Source organism: Panthera uncia, assembly GCF_023721935.1.
Source record: "Panthera uncia isolate 11264 chromosome B3 unlocalized genomic scaffold, Puncia_PCG_1.0 HiC_scaffold_1, whole genome shotgun sequence".
In the NCBI taxonomy this organism is placed as follows: Eukaryota; Metazoa; Chordata; class Mammalia; order Carnivora; family Felidae; genus Panthera; species Panthera uncia.
In genome coordinates, this window is record NW_026057582.1 from 26,621,652 (window position 1) to 26,635,900 (window position 14,249).

At 46.2% G+C, this 14,249-nt stretch overlaps 1 protein-coding gene across 2 annotated transcripts in view; it reads right to left on the reverse strand.

Annotated features, from left to right (window-relative positions):
• Positions 1 to 621: 621 nt before the first annotated feature.
• The window catches only part of DLST (dihydrolipoamide S-succinyltransferase), a 21,116-nt gene continuing 7,488 nt past the window's right edge, over positions 622 to 14,249 (reverse strand). The window contains exons 7-16 of one of the 2 annotated variants that reach the window (XR_007453662.1): positions 13,867 to 13,978; positions 12,193 to 12,348; positions 11,747 to 11,823; positions 10,770 to 10,867; positions 6,853 to 6,983; positions 5,375 to 5,448; positions 4,994 to 5,077; positions 4,410 to 4,577; positions 1,703 to 3,441; positions 622 to 861 (exon numbers count right to left, since the gene is read on the reverse strand). Coding sequence is in view for 1 of the 2 variants with exons in the window: in XM_049612476.1 (XP_049468433.1) it covers positions 3,307 to 3,441; positions 4,410 to 4,577; positions 4,994 to 5,077; positions 5,375 to 5,448; positions 6,853 to 6,983; positions 10,770 to 10,867; positions 11,747 to 11,823; positions 12,193 to 12,348; positions 13,867 to 13,978 (1,035 nt within the window). In the remaining variant the exon portion in view is untranslated. Of the gene's footprint in view, positions 3,442 to 4,409; positions 4,578 to 4,993; positions 5,078 to 5,374; positions 5,449 to 6,852; positions 6,984 to 10,769; positions 10,868 to 11,746; positions 11,824 to 12,192; positions 12,349 to 13,866; positions 13,979 to 14,249 lie in introns of both variants that reach the window. The other variant, XM_049612476.1, reaches the window with a different exon arrangement.

Genomic DNA, 14,249 nt, shown 5'->3' on the forward strand with positions numbered 1-14,249 from the left:
AAAAGGGAGGAATGCACAGCTCTGCCACTTAAGAGTAATTCTGAAAGCAGAACAGAGCTCCCTACCCTAGCAAGCCCGCCCGGGTGCAAAAGGGAGCAGACTCTGTGGGTCTGAGCGGGGGTCACCGTGCAGCTGCCAGGCTGAAGCCACTACCACACATTGTACCCGTCAGGATTCCCTTCTTGGGCACTTGTCCTGTTTCCCAGTTTGCATTTTCATTGAGGGTCTGCTCAAGTCACCGCTCCCTGTGACTTCATCCCCTTTTGAGGTGAGAAACGACAAAACACACGGATTGTCTGCGCTTTTAGCCAGAGGCACAATGTTTCTGGTCCCTGAAGAGCTGGCGTAAGTAGTTACCCCAAAGACTATCACCTCCCCAGGTTTGGGGGCCCTCTTATTCTTCTGGTTCATCCTGTTACTGGGGTGTGGCACCCAAGACGGAAATTGCCACTAGACCTCTGCCCCCAACTCCTTCCTTCCAGGGTGTCTCACACCACCAGGTGGCGCCCTGACACTTCTCCAGTCTGGCTGTGAAGGTCCAACCTTCACTCTAGAGGTGGGGATGCCAGGGAGGGCAGCCTGTTTGTGCTTTCGCTGGGCCTTGCTCAAACCTCCCCCTGCAATAAAGCCTGCCGGTACCCATGGTGTCCTCGCCTCCTGAACGCAACGAGAGCAGCCCTGCCATAAGGAGAGATTGGAAGGCCCCCCCCCCCCGGAGAAAACTCCGTACTTAGTCAAGAGTGAGCCTGGAGTCTACTAGAAGGTAGGAAGCAGGGCTGGTGGTGAAAGGCATGCCAGCCTGTGCCCTGCAGAGCAGCTCTGAGCCGAGAGGAAGTGCTGGCACATAGGGGACACTGGAACCTGGGAAATAAAGTAAGAAGAGAAGTCTTAGAAGAGGGTCCGGGAAGGGGGGTGGGAACACTGGTCTAATCCCGTGACCCGAGATGGATGGTGGCTCCCATTTCAAAGACGTTAATGATGTGAACAGGCTCCCCCAGGCCCTAAGTCTCTGTTCCTTTTGCTACACTACGTTAGGCTAGACTGCTTCCAACCACTGCTGCATGGAAGCGTGAGTTGCTTTTGGAACTTCTGGGCCTCATCCGTGCAACAAACACTTGCACACCTGATGCTCTGCTGGGCCTGGAGTTTTGAGTACTGTTGTCCCTTATGGGACTTCAAGTCTACCTCGTTTTGACCTCCTTTGTAGGTTTATTAGAGAAAGCTTCCAGCACCATGCTCGGGATACATTCATCCCCAAATTCTTCCTTTTGTTGAACCCATTCTCTCCCCACCTAGAACTCTAGTTCTACCCCTGGAGCACTTCGTTCCTAGGACGGACCCTCACGTAGAGACAGCATCACAGTGAGACCAGCAGGTGGGGACTGTGTGTAGAAAGAGCTGGGTGGGCTGCGTTTAAGCTTAGACACCATATGTCCCTCACCTGTAGCCTAGGTTGTCCGCTTACCCTCCCAGTGATCTACCTTCATTTGTTCTTACTGACCTTAACACCTTTGTATACATGTGGCAATCAAGTCCAAAATGCAAAATTATAAAGTTCTGCACCCCCGCCAAACCTCCTCAGTCCCTTCCAGAAATGCTGCAAGCCCCCACAAAAATGCAAATGTCTGTTGGTGTTTGCAGTGGTTTCACAAAGGTGGGAACCAACTTCAAGAGTGTGGCCTGTCAGGCTGGAGGGGCTCACCGGGAGGAGGCCAGGCACTTTCCTGGCTGGCAGACTGCTAGGGTTCCCTCTGCTGTTAGTACTGTGCTAACTTAAGTCTGGGAGGTCACAGGATAACCTAGAGGACATGCTGTGGCTTCCAGCGCCAAAGACAATCATGGTGCTGGAGATTTGTATCTTGGTACCTAAAAGGAATGCAGAAGCAGGAACCTTTTGAGAACATTTGCCCTTTAATTTGCATTTAAAATCAGTTTCTTTAAATATTTTAGTTACAAGTTCTGAATAGTGAAGACAAAGATGCTGCAGGCACTCAGTATTGGCTCCTGTCCCTTCCCCCCACCCCCCACCCCACCCTCCAGGCCTTGCTTCTCTGCTCCAGATCCAAACAGGCACTCTGCACTAAGTAAGTGGTTCCTGGTCTCAACCGTCAGCAACCTCAGGCCTGGATGCAGTTGGATACAAAGCGATGAAGCCCAGTGGCTTTCATGACAAGAAGTATGTATTTAAACTAGCTCCAAGCAATTCCAATGATTGCGTCCAGACCCAACAGGCAACACCACCTCACAGGTGACACTGCCTGTCTCCCCACCGTGTATTAGCATCTTGGGGCTGGTTTCCACACAGTCCAACCTCCTCCAGACCTGTGTTCTGCAGAAAAAGAGCTAAGGCCCTGCTCCCCAAGGGCCATGATACAGAGAAACAGCTGCCTCTTCAGGCCAAGTGCTTACACCAATGGCATTTACAAGCTCAAATCAATCTGAGCCAGTCCACAGGAAGCCCCCTCACCCCAGTCTCACCTGGCTCCAGCCCTGTGACCATGCCTCGTCCCACTGCCATGATGTGCTAGAATCTGTTCTAAATGACAATGTGTTAGAATGGTTCCGAGCAGCCTGGAAAGGTTGGCACAATCACAGCTGTGTGTTACTGTGCCAAAACGGGACTACGATGGAGGGTGACGGCAAGCCTGTCTCTTCTACAACATACACCTGGGGGGGGGGGGGGGGGAGTCTGCCCTCTCCCCGCTCCTACCCAGATCCCGTGGCCTGCGCTTCCTGAACGAGGTAGAAGAGGCATCTTGAAGTCAATGAGAGTGGAGAATAAAGGTGTCATTTAAGCAGCAAAGCAGCACCTCTTGGCCTGTGGTTGATGCCTCCACACAGGTGGAATCGAGTGAGAATGTGCACAGCCAGGACAGAGGCCGCTCTGAGCTTGGGAGACACCATCCCCTCCTAGCCCAGAACAGACTTTCAAAAGATACAAACTTGATCACATGGTCCCCAGTGGTTTCCCTATTGCAGTACACTGGCACAGGGGAGAAGCAAAATCATCTCTGCACAAGACTAATGGGAGAAAGGCAGGAAATGTTAATGAGCATCCATTAAGGCGCTCTCTCCCGCAAGCCTAAAGAAGATATTCGAGTGTAAGAGAAGGGTGCACAGAAGGGGAGAGCCTGGCAGAATACCAAGAAGAGACCTGTGGCTGCTGGTTACATAGTGCCCTGGTTTCCTTGCTTGAGGCCAACAACATGTGCCTGACACCAGGCCAACCTGGGACCCGTGAGGGGACAGGGAGAAGACTGGTTTTCAGTTCCTGCATGGTTGGTACGTAGGGTACGTGGCTTCCTCCTAAAGGTCCAGGAGGAGGACTCTAGGATCTTCTACCGCTGCCTTGATTTTGCGGAGAAAAGTTACCGCCTCTCTGCCATCGATCAGCCGATGATCATAGGTCAGTGCCACATACATCATGGGCCGCACCTCCACCTGCAGGGAGGAGAAGTTGACAGGTTTGTCTGTAGCAGAGGAGGCCCCACTGGAAGTGGGGTGATGAGAAAGCATAGTCCACAGAGAAGTTTCTGGTTCCAGAGCTTTTCCCGTTGTTGTTGCCTCTGGACACTTAGAATATATTCAAAGACCAAGGCCCACCCTTAGTGCAAAGCTCCCCCACTCAAGAAAGTTTAACCAAGAAAACAAGTGCCTTTTAAAAAATATGCTCTGCCCTTTCATTCATCTGTCATCTAAAGAAAAAGTTTGTCCTTAAATTCTAGCAGCCTGAAGTTTCTTCTTTAGGGTTACAATTTTAAAAAGTAACCAGAGATCCTTAAATGCTCTGAAATTGTATGCCAAGTTGCATGTGTGAGCATTTTCAAGGGAGAAGACCTAGGATTTTTGGATTCACAAAAGGGAGTTAGTGACCCAGAAAGGTACTAAACACAGGAATCCCAGGAAGTATTTTCCTACCAATGTATCTTCTAGGCCAGCTCAAGACCTTTGACTTCATTCCCTGAACTCCCTGAGAACCACTAAACCTTCATACAACCCGGCAGCTCACAGACTCTCCATTGCTGTTCTCTGGTTCCCGGGGCAGGGACCATGCTTCCAACTGTACCCTTACTCCCCACAGCACCTAGAGAATGGAGCTTGCTGACCATTCCAGATGAAGGGGCAAGCCTTCTTCAGCACCATGGTCCTCACACTTTAATGCACGTCAGAATCACCTGCAGCTTCTGCTTCATCACGTCTGGGAAAGGGTCCAAGAATTTGCATTTCTAACAAGTTCCCAAATGCTGCTGATGCACACACCACAATTTGAGGATCAGTGCTCTAGCTGTTAATCAGAAACTAAGAATGGAACTTACGTCTGAAACTGCAGTGAATCTTTTATAATGAGCAGTTAGATTTCCCTCTCCTCATCATCTAGCTGCTAGGGCATTAGCAGGGATGGTTCCTACCTTGCCTCCCACAGCCACTGGCCTATCAAAGATGCCATGCATGCCCAGGATGGCCGACTGAGGGGGGTTGATGATGGGCGTTCCGAAGAGTGAGCCGAAAACACCTCCGTTGCTAATGGTGAAAGTACCACCATCCATATCTTCAATAGCAAGTTCATTCTTTCGCGCCTAAAAAATGAAGATTTAATAATTGAAATGTAAGTGCGACCCAGCTTTCTTTACCTAAAGGGAGTCCAGAAGGCTCCCATCTGAGATCAACAGTCCAAATTCTAGCTATTGTTCAGCTGAGACGCCTGTGGCCAGGGTTCCACCAGAGGAAAGGTACGATGCCTCGAGGACCTTTTCCTTCTTCAGCAGGCCTCCTCCTCTGATAAGGATACCTTCTGATACAAGAGCACGCTGAGCTCTGCCAGATGGCTATACATAAGCTCCTCGGACGACTGCCATTCTCGGGCTCGGCACTCCTTATGGAGCAAAGTGAGGCTCCACCTCCCAGAGCACTGCCCACTGGGGAGCCCGGCCTTCTCCAGTCCTTCCTCCCCGACCTGCCCAGCAGCTGGCACACATGCTGCTTTTCACTGTACCTTCTCTCCCAGTTCACTGATGGCTCGCTCAATATCTGCATAATTCATAGCTTCCACGTTCCTGATGACGGGAACCACCAGACCCTGATGAGAGTGAAAAGCTGTTTTCAGTTGCAAATTAATAGTACCCTTTATAACTCCTTTGATTCAAGTTTATGGTCTCCCTTCCCACTGGGTATCTTAATTACTCCATGTGATTGAGTGTCTTAAAATATTTAGGCTTCACATCAAGAGAAAAGGATGTGGTGTGGTCAAAGTAGGTTAGTCTTTCACTAACTCCCTTCCGAAAAGACAGGATTATAAAAATGTTCTCTCCCGAAGGGCCTGTTTCATACAGACAGAGTCCAAGACCAGAGCCTCCCCCCTCTTTCCCCAACATACCCGTGGGGTGGCTACCGCAACACTGATGTCAATATAATCCCTATACACCACCTCTTTGGCTGCGTCGTCAATCACTACGAGAGAGAACACACGTTACATACAACTCCCCAAGCCTAGGCTAATATGGAAATAACTGCATTAATAGGGTAAAAATCCACACTGCTTGGTACACTGTTGGCTGAGCCGCCTGAAAACCACACCACAGGCAGCAGACTCCTCTTACTCCAGCTGTAACCAATGTGCCAACCCATCGATCGCAACATCTCCCGAGTGACCCTGACTGAGCCCGACCACACGAGTGTCCGTTTTGGGGGGAGCCCTCAGAAGGGCTCAATACACCGGCTCACAAGGGATAGGTACGCACTGGCTTCTTTTTCACCAGCTCTGCCCAAGCCCTCCCTTAACAGACAAGGACTGGGGTTTACAAAGTGCTCCCAGAAAGGCAAATTAGCAAAAGGAGGGGTGGGTGGGCCGCTGGTTCCACCGCCCACTCTCACAAGAGGTGAGGGAGGCCTCTTTCTAGGAGGCTCGGGAGGAAGCAGGGTAGTGGAAAATAGCAAACTGGCAGCTGAAAAATCTAGGTCTAGGGCTGAGAAAACACAAGCTTGGGAATCTTTTCCATAGCAAGTCTACGGTTGTGTTGTTAGAAAACCACCAAGGAAAAGCATGTAACGTGAGAAAGAGGCCAAGAGAACTCTGAGAATTGCCTACATGTCCGGGCAGGCAGAAGAAAGGGATGGAGAGCCAATCAGGAAAGCATGAGAGGAATGGAACACACAAGGAGGGACACATCTGGGCAAAGCAAAGACGCCCCTCTACCTACCTAAAAGTACACCACTCAATGAAAGGGACTAGGGTTTCTGTTTCTAGATCTTTAGGGACCCTTGGCACTGCTGAGGATTGCAAAAGTGTCACTATCCCCTCTCCAATCTTCCAGGGAACAGAGAAGCATCTCAATAGGAAAGAACTGCTTGTTAGATCAACATTGCAATGACGTAGGTGAGCAGAAAGTAAGGAAAACGAGCACCAAGTCCATGAAAGAAGGGCCAAGCCTACCAGTGAGGTTCAGTGACCAGAAACCAAAGGTCACCCTGGAACCTATGCCAAGTGTGATAGGCCACAAGATGCCAGGGTCCGTGGGAAGGCTGGTGCTAGACAGAACATAAGCTTCCACCCTGACATGAGAAGCCTGGAAAACTGGGCTTGCTCAGAACTGCCTGATGGCAGAGCAATTGCCAAACTATGAACTGGGAGGAGAAACCATTCTGTCCAGCTTGGGGGAGCGGGGGAGGCGTAAATAATCATGACACCATTTCAGGAGGGTGAACCAAGAAGTCTCTGGGGAAAGACACTCATGTTTTCACAGGTATGAAAGAGTCTTGGTCTGTTGGCCCCCAACTTTCTGTGTGTGTGGGAGCAGTCTGTGTTCCTGCACACATCTCCTAGGACCTCTTGGGGTCCGGCCACCACAAACTCACCTGCATTTACAACAGGCTGCTCCTGCAAGGCAAAGGCTGAGGCCTTCACAAATGCCGACATGAAGCCTAGTTTGAGGTTATGTTTCTTCAGAAAAGCATCTTTGTGCCGAGCCCTCATCTCCTGGATGTTACTGCAAAAACACATCACAAAACAAAGTGACCACAAAGCCTTTATTTTGATTTCATACCAGCTTCTAACTCCGTGTACACAACTGGGTAAACATTTTTCCCTTACTCTGGACCATCTACCTAAGTTCAAGTTTTGAAATAGTCCAGCGGAGGTCAATATAATAACCTTGTTCCTTTACAAAACCTGGAATCAAAAGAATCAGTCCAGTCTTTAAGGTAGGTTAAGTCCCTTATAGGGCTCCTTCCTGTTCCAGAAATCACAAATTTCAGTGACAGGTAATATGATCAAGAGATCACACAGCATACCAACATCCTTGACTGGATAAGAACGTGATTTCTAGCTACACTAAAATCATGAGCTCTCTACTCTGAAGAAAAATTGTTTTAAGCATAAACCCAGTCTATAAAATAAATAGTATTCTTTTTGTTACAATTATGTCCCCAAAATCCACAGCAAACTTGATTATGACTTCCTTGTGACCCTCTTCCAGTCTCCTAAATAATGAAAACAAAAAACAAAACAAAAACAAAAACCTCCACAGGTGTTTGGGCTCCATGTGAGCAAAAGCATCCATGACTATATATGGTCAGGTAGAGTCCAGTGTCCTCTTAGGCTCACGGGAAAGTCAACAGATTTCTTCTTCACCCCCCAGAGTTAGCAGTTCCATATACCGTTCCTTCAAACAGGTGCTAACACCCACCACATGAAAGGGACAAGGCTGGACATCAAGATACAAATATAATAAAGACGTAGCCCTTGCCCTTAATATCAGTTTAATGGATGTGGTTTCCTTGGTATTTAGAAAACTGGAGATGTGTGGACCTAAGTTTTTAGAGTACAAGCAGCAGGGCCTTCTGAGAAGCCTCTACAACGTAAACAGCCTTTGTTCATTTAGGACTCATTTCTCCACAGATGTGTACCACATACATACCGCAGTTAGTGGGAAATGATTTTCCCATTATTTTGTTGCAGAAACCTCAATATTTATCGGAATACAGTTCCATGATGGAAATTGAATTGAACTTTATCTCAAGCCTAAACGCTCAGTTTTCCCTTTCTCCCTATAATGGCCTAATTTGACATTAGCACCAAAGAAGATGGTATAACTTTAACTCCCTCTTCAGACCGTTTGCCTTTGAAAAAGGAAGTTTTCCTAGGGGGCCTGATTGGGTTTAAATGTTTGTTTTCCTGAGTCTAACCTTATTTAGTGCTAGGATTACCACCCTAAAGACATTACTGGTTCCCAAGACACAAGAGCTGCAGAAGAGGGAAAGAGATGTGATAAACATCTCTGCTCTCAAACCTGCCCAAATGCTATTGTCTGGTCATTAAGCAGTTTCTATTTCAGAGCTCTGCCCTTGGAGGCAGGGGCTGGGACAACAGGGTAGAGGAGAAGGCCTCAGAAAGGCCCCTCATGGGTAGCCGATCAGCACAAGACCCAAAGGGCACTCGATCTAAACCACATTACTGACTGCAGTGAGACCCCAGGCCACTGTTAAGTGACACCTCGATTAGCTGCTGAAAGGTGATCCAGCTACTGCACTTACCTTTCCATCAAAGCCGTTGGGCCAACTGCATCTTTCAAGGCCACAAATATTTACATGTTTTGTCTTAAGGAATTAGGTAGAATTTCAAAGTCCAATTCAATTTGTGTACAATCTGGCCCTAATGCACTGAAACATAAGCTGCAGCCTTTGTGATTCATTAGTTAAGGCCCTTCCTTGTGTCCTACGGATAGGAAGGAGAGAAATCTTTTGCTTGAATGATATCCAGTCTTTGTAGGAAGCTTCACGACAAAATGGAAAACATCTAGTGAAATAAGCCACAGAGCCCTACTCTGGGAACAATGCCACAGCGCACTGTCAATACATCACTCCCTTCTCTATGTTTTTCAGATCGCTTCAAAAGAAAACAACTTCCCCTAATGAAAAGTAGGTTAGTAAACCCTTAGAATAAAAAGCAGCAAAGACATGACCTGAAGACTTCATGGTCTTCCTCCTGAATTAAATATAAACTTTTACCCCTGGCATTCAAAACATTCCAAAGTACGGATCCGACTTCCTTTCCCATTCTTTCCCACACATTCCTGACATCAGGTATTTCTCAAATGTATCCTGTACTTCCTGTGTGTGTCAGGTCCATATTGTTTGTTTACAACATCTGGAATGACCCTCCCCCCAATATTACTTGTGTCAAAATGCTAGCTGATCTTAAGACCTATTAAAAATCTCTTTCCTGGGGCGCCTGGCTGGCTCAGGTGGTGGAGTATGCAACTCTTGATCTCAGGGTTGTGAATTCAAGCCCCACACAGGATAGAGATTAAAATTATATATATATTTATATATATATATATAAAATATATATATAAATATATATAATATATAATATATAAATATAAATACATATAAATATATATATAAAATATATATATGTAAAGTTTACTTATTTTGAGAGAGCTAGCAAGAGCGAGCACACGGGAGGGAGGGGCAGAGAGACAGAGAGACACAAAGAATCCCAAACAGGCTCTTCACTGTCAGCACAGAGCCTGATGCAGGGCTTGAACTCACAAACCATGAGGTTGTGACCTGAGCCGAAATCAAGAGTCAAGTGCTCAACTGACTGAGCTCCAGGCGCCCCCACCAAAAATAAAATCTTAAAAAAAAAAATCTCAGGGCCACCTGGGTGGCTCAGTCAGTTAAATGTTTGACTTCGGCTCAAGTCACGATCTCATGGTTTGTGGGTTTGAGCCCTGCATCAGGCTCTGTGCTGATAGCTCAGAGCCTGGAGCCTGCTTTGGATTCTGTCTCCCTCTCTCTCTCTCTCTGCCCCTCCCCTGTTCACGCTCCGTCTCAAAAATAAACATTAAAAAAAAAAAAAAATCTTTCCTCCGAGTATTGCCTGACCCTCCCCACCCCATCTCTGCCCTATACCTCAAAAACAAACACTCTCATTCTCTCCACCTCATAGTTTTTGTACTCTTCTGATGCTTTTTCTAGATTTTACTTTGTGTTTATCTAAACCACATGGTAAGCTCTAAAAGGGTAGGGCTCTTTTTCCCTTATCCTTGTATGCCCTTCAAATACAGTATAGCATCTTGTACACAGTAAGTGCTCAAATGCTGCAAAACTTAACTACATTGTCTTCCCCACAGTGCTGACACTTGTATACATCAAAACCTTGAAGAAAATGGGTGAGTCAACAGCTCACCATACAAATGGTTATATTAAATTGTCCCTTTGGTTATCATTCTTAGGTTTTTACTTTAAAAACAAAACAAAACAAAAACTCGCTTTTCATTTCTTTATCAAAGCTGGTAAAGGTGAAAGCAAAGACAAGCCTATGCCTTTCTATCAACCAGTCTGAGTTGCCTAGAAGTGCACTTAAGGAGCGGTCGCTGTGAGAAAGAAGCAGGGTGCAGCGCCCTGGCTCTGAGCATGAGTCAAGTGGCTCTTTGTCTCCAGGGTAGGGCCAGACATAAGCCTCACTGGCGTGGTTGCCCTATCTCTACTTGGCAACTCAACACCAGTTATCAGGTCATCAGAGTTTCACACCATCATCAGCCTCATTTATCAGACGTCACAAGATTCAGGTATAAAAGGCCCAGTTTTTTAAGTCACAGAGGCAGGCAATTAGAGAATGAAACTGATGGGTTACTTCTTGTGTCAGTCAACAAACAGTGCAAAGGCATCCCTCTTCTTGCTGTTAGTTTTGGAATCAGCACTAGGTAGGGGCTGGGGCAAGTTCAAGTGTTCTCCAAGGAAAAGGAGATAGGGACCAGAGCGCTCACCTCATGTCGATCTCATTGAACGTAGTCAGCATCGCACACGTATTCTGGGCCTCCTTCAGACGCTGTGCAATGCGCTGCCGCATCCTATTCATTTTCTCCTGAAAGTGGGACAAGTATTGACAACTTGGTCTCTCTGGATCAAGCCCTCCCCGCTCGGTCCAAGGGAGCACTCAGCTTACAAGGACTGGATGGTCAAGGACTATAGTAATAAAGCACAAGAGCTCCAGGCTTTCTCTTGCCTGTGGTGGCTTTGTTCCTCTGAGCAAGAATGAGAGGAGACCCAGAGAAAAACTACTCACTCAGATGTGCCTGCATTTGACCAAGAATGGAGGGTCAGGAAATGGTTTGATTTAAAAACCAAAACCAATTTATGAAAAGGAAGAGTGTGGTGTAGGGCTAGCCAGCCCAAGAATCACGACAGAATGGGCAATTTCTGGTGATGAAGACTTGCATGAGAATAGCTACCGTGGAATGGAAACTCACAAGCAACAAACTTTGAGGCGACAGTATTTTTAGGAGGTATTCTCAGGCAGGGGAACCCACACACTTGACCATACTTCCTTGAGGTTTTATGTCCCCCCCCTGGTAGCTACTATTACTATGTAGCCTTCAGCTAAGTGTCCCTGAGGGGCAGGAACAGAGCTCACCAAACCACCTCTCTACAGTGTGTGTTACTGTGGGAGGGAGGGCGCACGTCAGTAAGCTCCCATCTCCTGCAAATATTTCACTCAACCAAGGCGTTTCAGCGGTAGCACAACACAGTGGGGAAAAAAACCACTGGACAAGTAAACGTTCAGAAGACTTTAGGTTCTATCTAGTCCTATCAATTGACTGTTATGTGACTGTGAATACATCACTTCCTAAACTCAGTTTCCATGAGCTGCCGGCCATTCAAAGGTAGGCACCACAGGGCCTGCACTCCACTAATCTCAACGCTGCCCCCTGCCTCTTCCTGGAAGTGGTCCCCAGAGGCTTACCCGATGTTCTGAACGCAGACCTTTGCCAGCTCCTGGCTCAGCTACTGGAGGGGCAGCAGTGGGTTTTACTGCAGACACTGAAAATGAAGGGAAGGTACAGCTGCATCAGAAAATCAGAATAACATTTACTAAGTGGCAGTGCTCTCATACTGTATTGTCCCTTAATCCTGAAGATATTCTGAGGTGTACTAGGACCATTCCCACTTCACAAGTGAATGATCTGCTCAGAGAAGTTAAGTAACTACCCTAAGGTCACACAGCTGTAAACAAAAAGCTGGGATCCAAATCCAGGTCTTCTGATACAAAGTCTACAGTTCCTTCTACAAAGCAGTCAACAGAGCCTGTTCAGAGCCATGATTAGTCTCAGATTCTGCCCTATGAGGGAACATGACATTAGATGAGATGTTCTTCTCCCACACAGAGACACGTGGGAGGTGAAGGCTTACCCGGTTTGCTAGCGAGAGGTTGTGAGGGTGAGGGCACTGGTGGCATCTGAGTGGGTATGGATGCTGCAGGGGGAGGAGGAACTGCCGATGCTGTAGGCTCTGCTTTTGGGGCTGCAGCAGCAGGAGCTTCTGGTGGCTTGGCCTTAGCAGGAGCAGCTGAAAAACAAAAACAGAGGCCATTGGCGTTGTCTGGAACGAAAAGCAACCAAATCAGACACTAAGCAAGGTTGAGCAGCGAAAGCTCTATCTCGAATCACTTGACACATTCTACCTGGGCATCTGCCATATATACAAGGCAGTATGAAATGCACACAATGATATGAGGCCCTATCCTTCCATTTCCCAGCGCTCCTGGATGTCCTACATTACATAACTGACTTAATTCAGCTGCCTTCCTGATTTCACATGTATTGACTGCTGGTCAAATTTAGCGAGTACTTTCACAGCACCTACGAAGCCTATGGCAATATAAACTTCCAAGCAAAAGAAATCCAGGCAATTGAAGATGCTAGCTAATACAAATACATGAAAGCAACACATTTCTAGTTACAGGAATACTGACAGTCTCATCTTCTACTTTAACATCACGTGTGGAAGAATACTCCGAACTATTAAAAAAGAAAGGTCTAAAATAAAGGCTCACTCAGACTTAAAGAGTTCAGAGCGTTTCATCTAGCATAATGCTCATAAATCAATGAGGTGGCCAAACCCTAAACTCACAACTTTAAATTAAATGTGTATTTTGAGTTTATCCAGCTGTACATATCTGGTTTCATATGTAAATTAGAAGAACATTCTTTTCCAGGAATGATAAAGAGATAGAATTCTTCAACTGGAAGAATCGATCTTATTCCCTAGCCTTCTACCACACATTATCTCAGCCTGGTCTCAGCCTGATTAATCTCTCTACTTAACTATATTGTTAACGAGAAAGAAAGAGACGTTAGCAGTCACAGCATTTAACAAAGAATCAGAAAACCAGTTATTTTCTTTTCTAGCCCCTCATACTGACTGTAAGGTCCCATATAATTCCTTTTCTTGTTTCTTATTTCTTCCCAAGGGAAAGAGCAACCCTCCCTACAAATGTTATGAGAAAACACGAGTGGAAAAAACACACTGACTTCTCCAGAATGGACACCATGAAATATTATTTCTTCTCACTTTAGAACAGTGGCTCTCAGCCCTGGCTTTGTATTGGAATCACTTGGAGAGCATTAAAAACACCCAAAAACAAACTATAATAGCCAGGATCTGTTAACACCAGATTTCATATATCAGAATCCCTGGACCATGGAGTCTAGGCATTTGTCTTATTTTAAAACCCCCATGTGATTCTGGTGCCAGGGCTGGGGAGGAGGAAAAAAAAAAAAAAAAAAAAAAAAAAAAAATCACTATCTTTAGAATCTTCTTCATTCTATTATATGTTTAAGAAAAGGTCCAGCATAAGAAAATACACGGAAAGAAGAGTTATTACAAGTTTTTTTTTAAAATACCCCTTTCTTCTAGAACTTGATATTTAAAGTGCCCACTATATAAATATCACCTTAGTCCCTCAACTAACAGCAGCCGGAATGCCAAATAGTCTTTGAGGTATCAAGGAATTAGTACATTATGCTCAGGCCCAATTCCAAGGGGGAACACTGGAGACCTTGACAACCAGGAGAACTTCTTTACCGCCAGTTTTCCTGAGCGTGAAAAGAGGAGTGCCTCCTTCTACTTTTCCCCCATCAGGTACCAAAAGCGCTTCAATCACGCCATTTGCTGGTGATGGGACCTGCACAGATGTCTGGAAAACAAGGACAGATGGGGAAAGAGTTCAAATTTTTACTCAGCATTAGAAATTTAATTGTCTAGAATCTCCAATATGAGTCACAACAGTTGCAAAACAGATATACAAGACTCTGCACATAGAAACACCAAGGCCACACTCTCAGAGTAATGAAGAGTCAATGCTATTGTGAAGATTCACCCTTTGTCCTTTCACAGAAACATTAAAGCAATGTTCAGTTAATGTGTTTCCAAGTGATACCAAAAAAAAAAAAAAAAAAAAAAAAAAA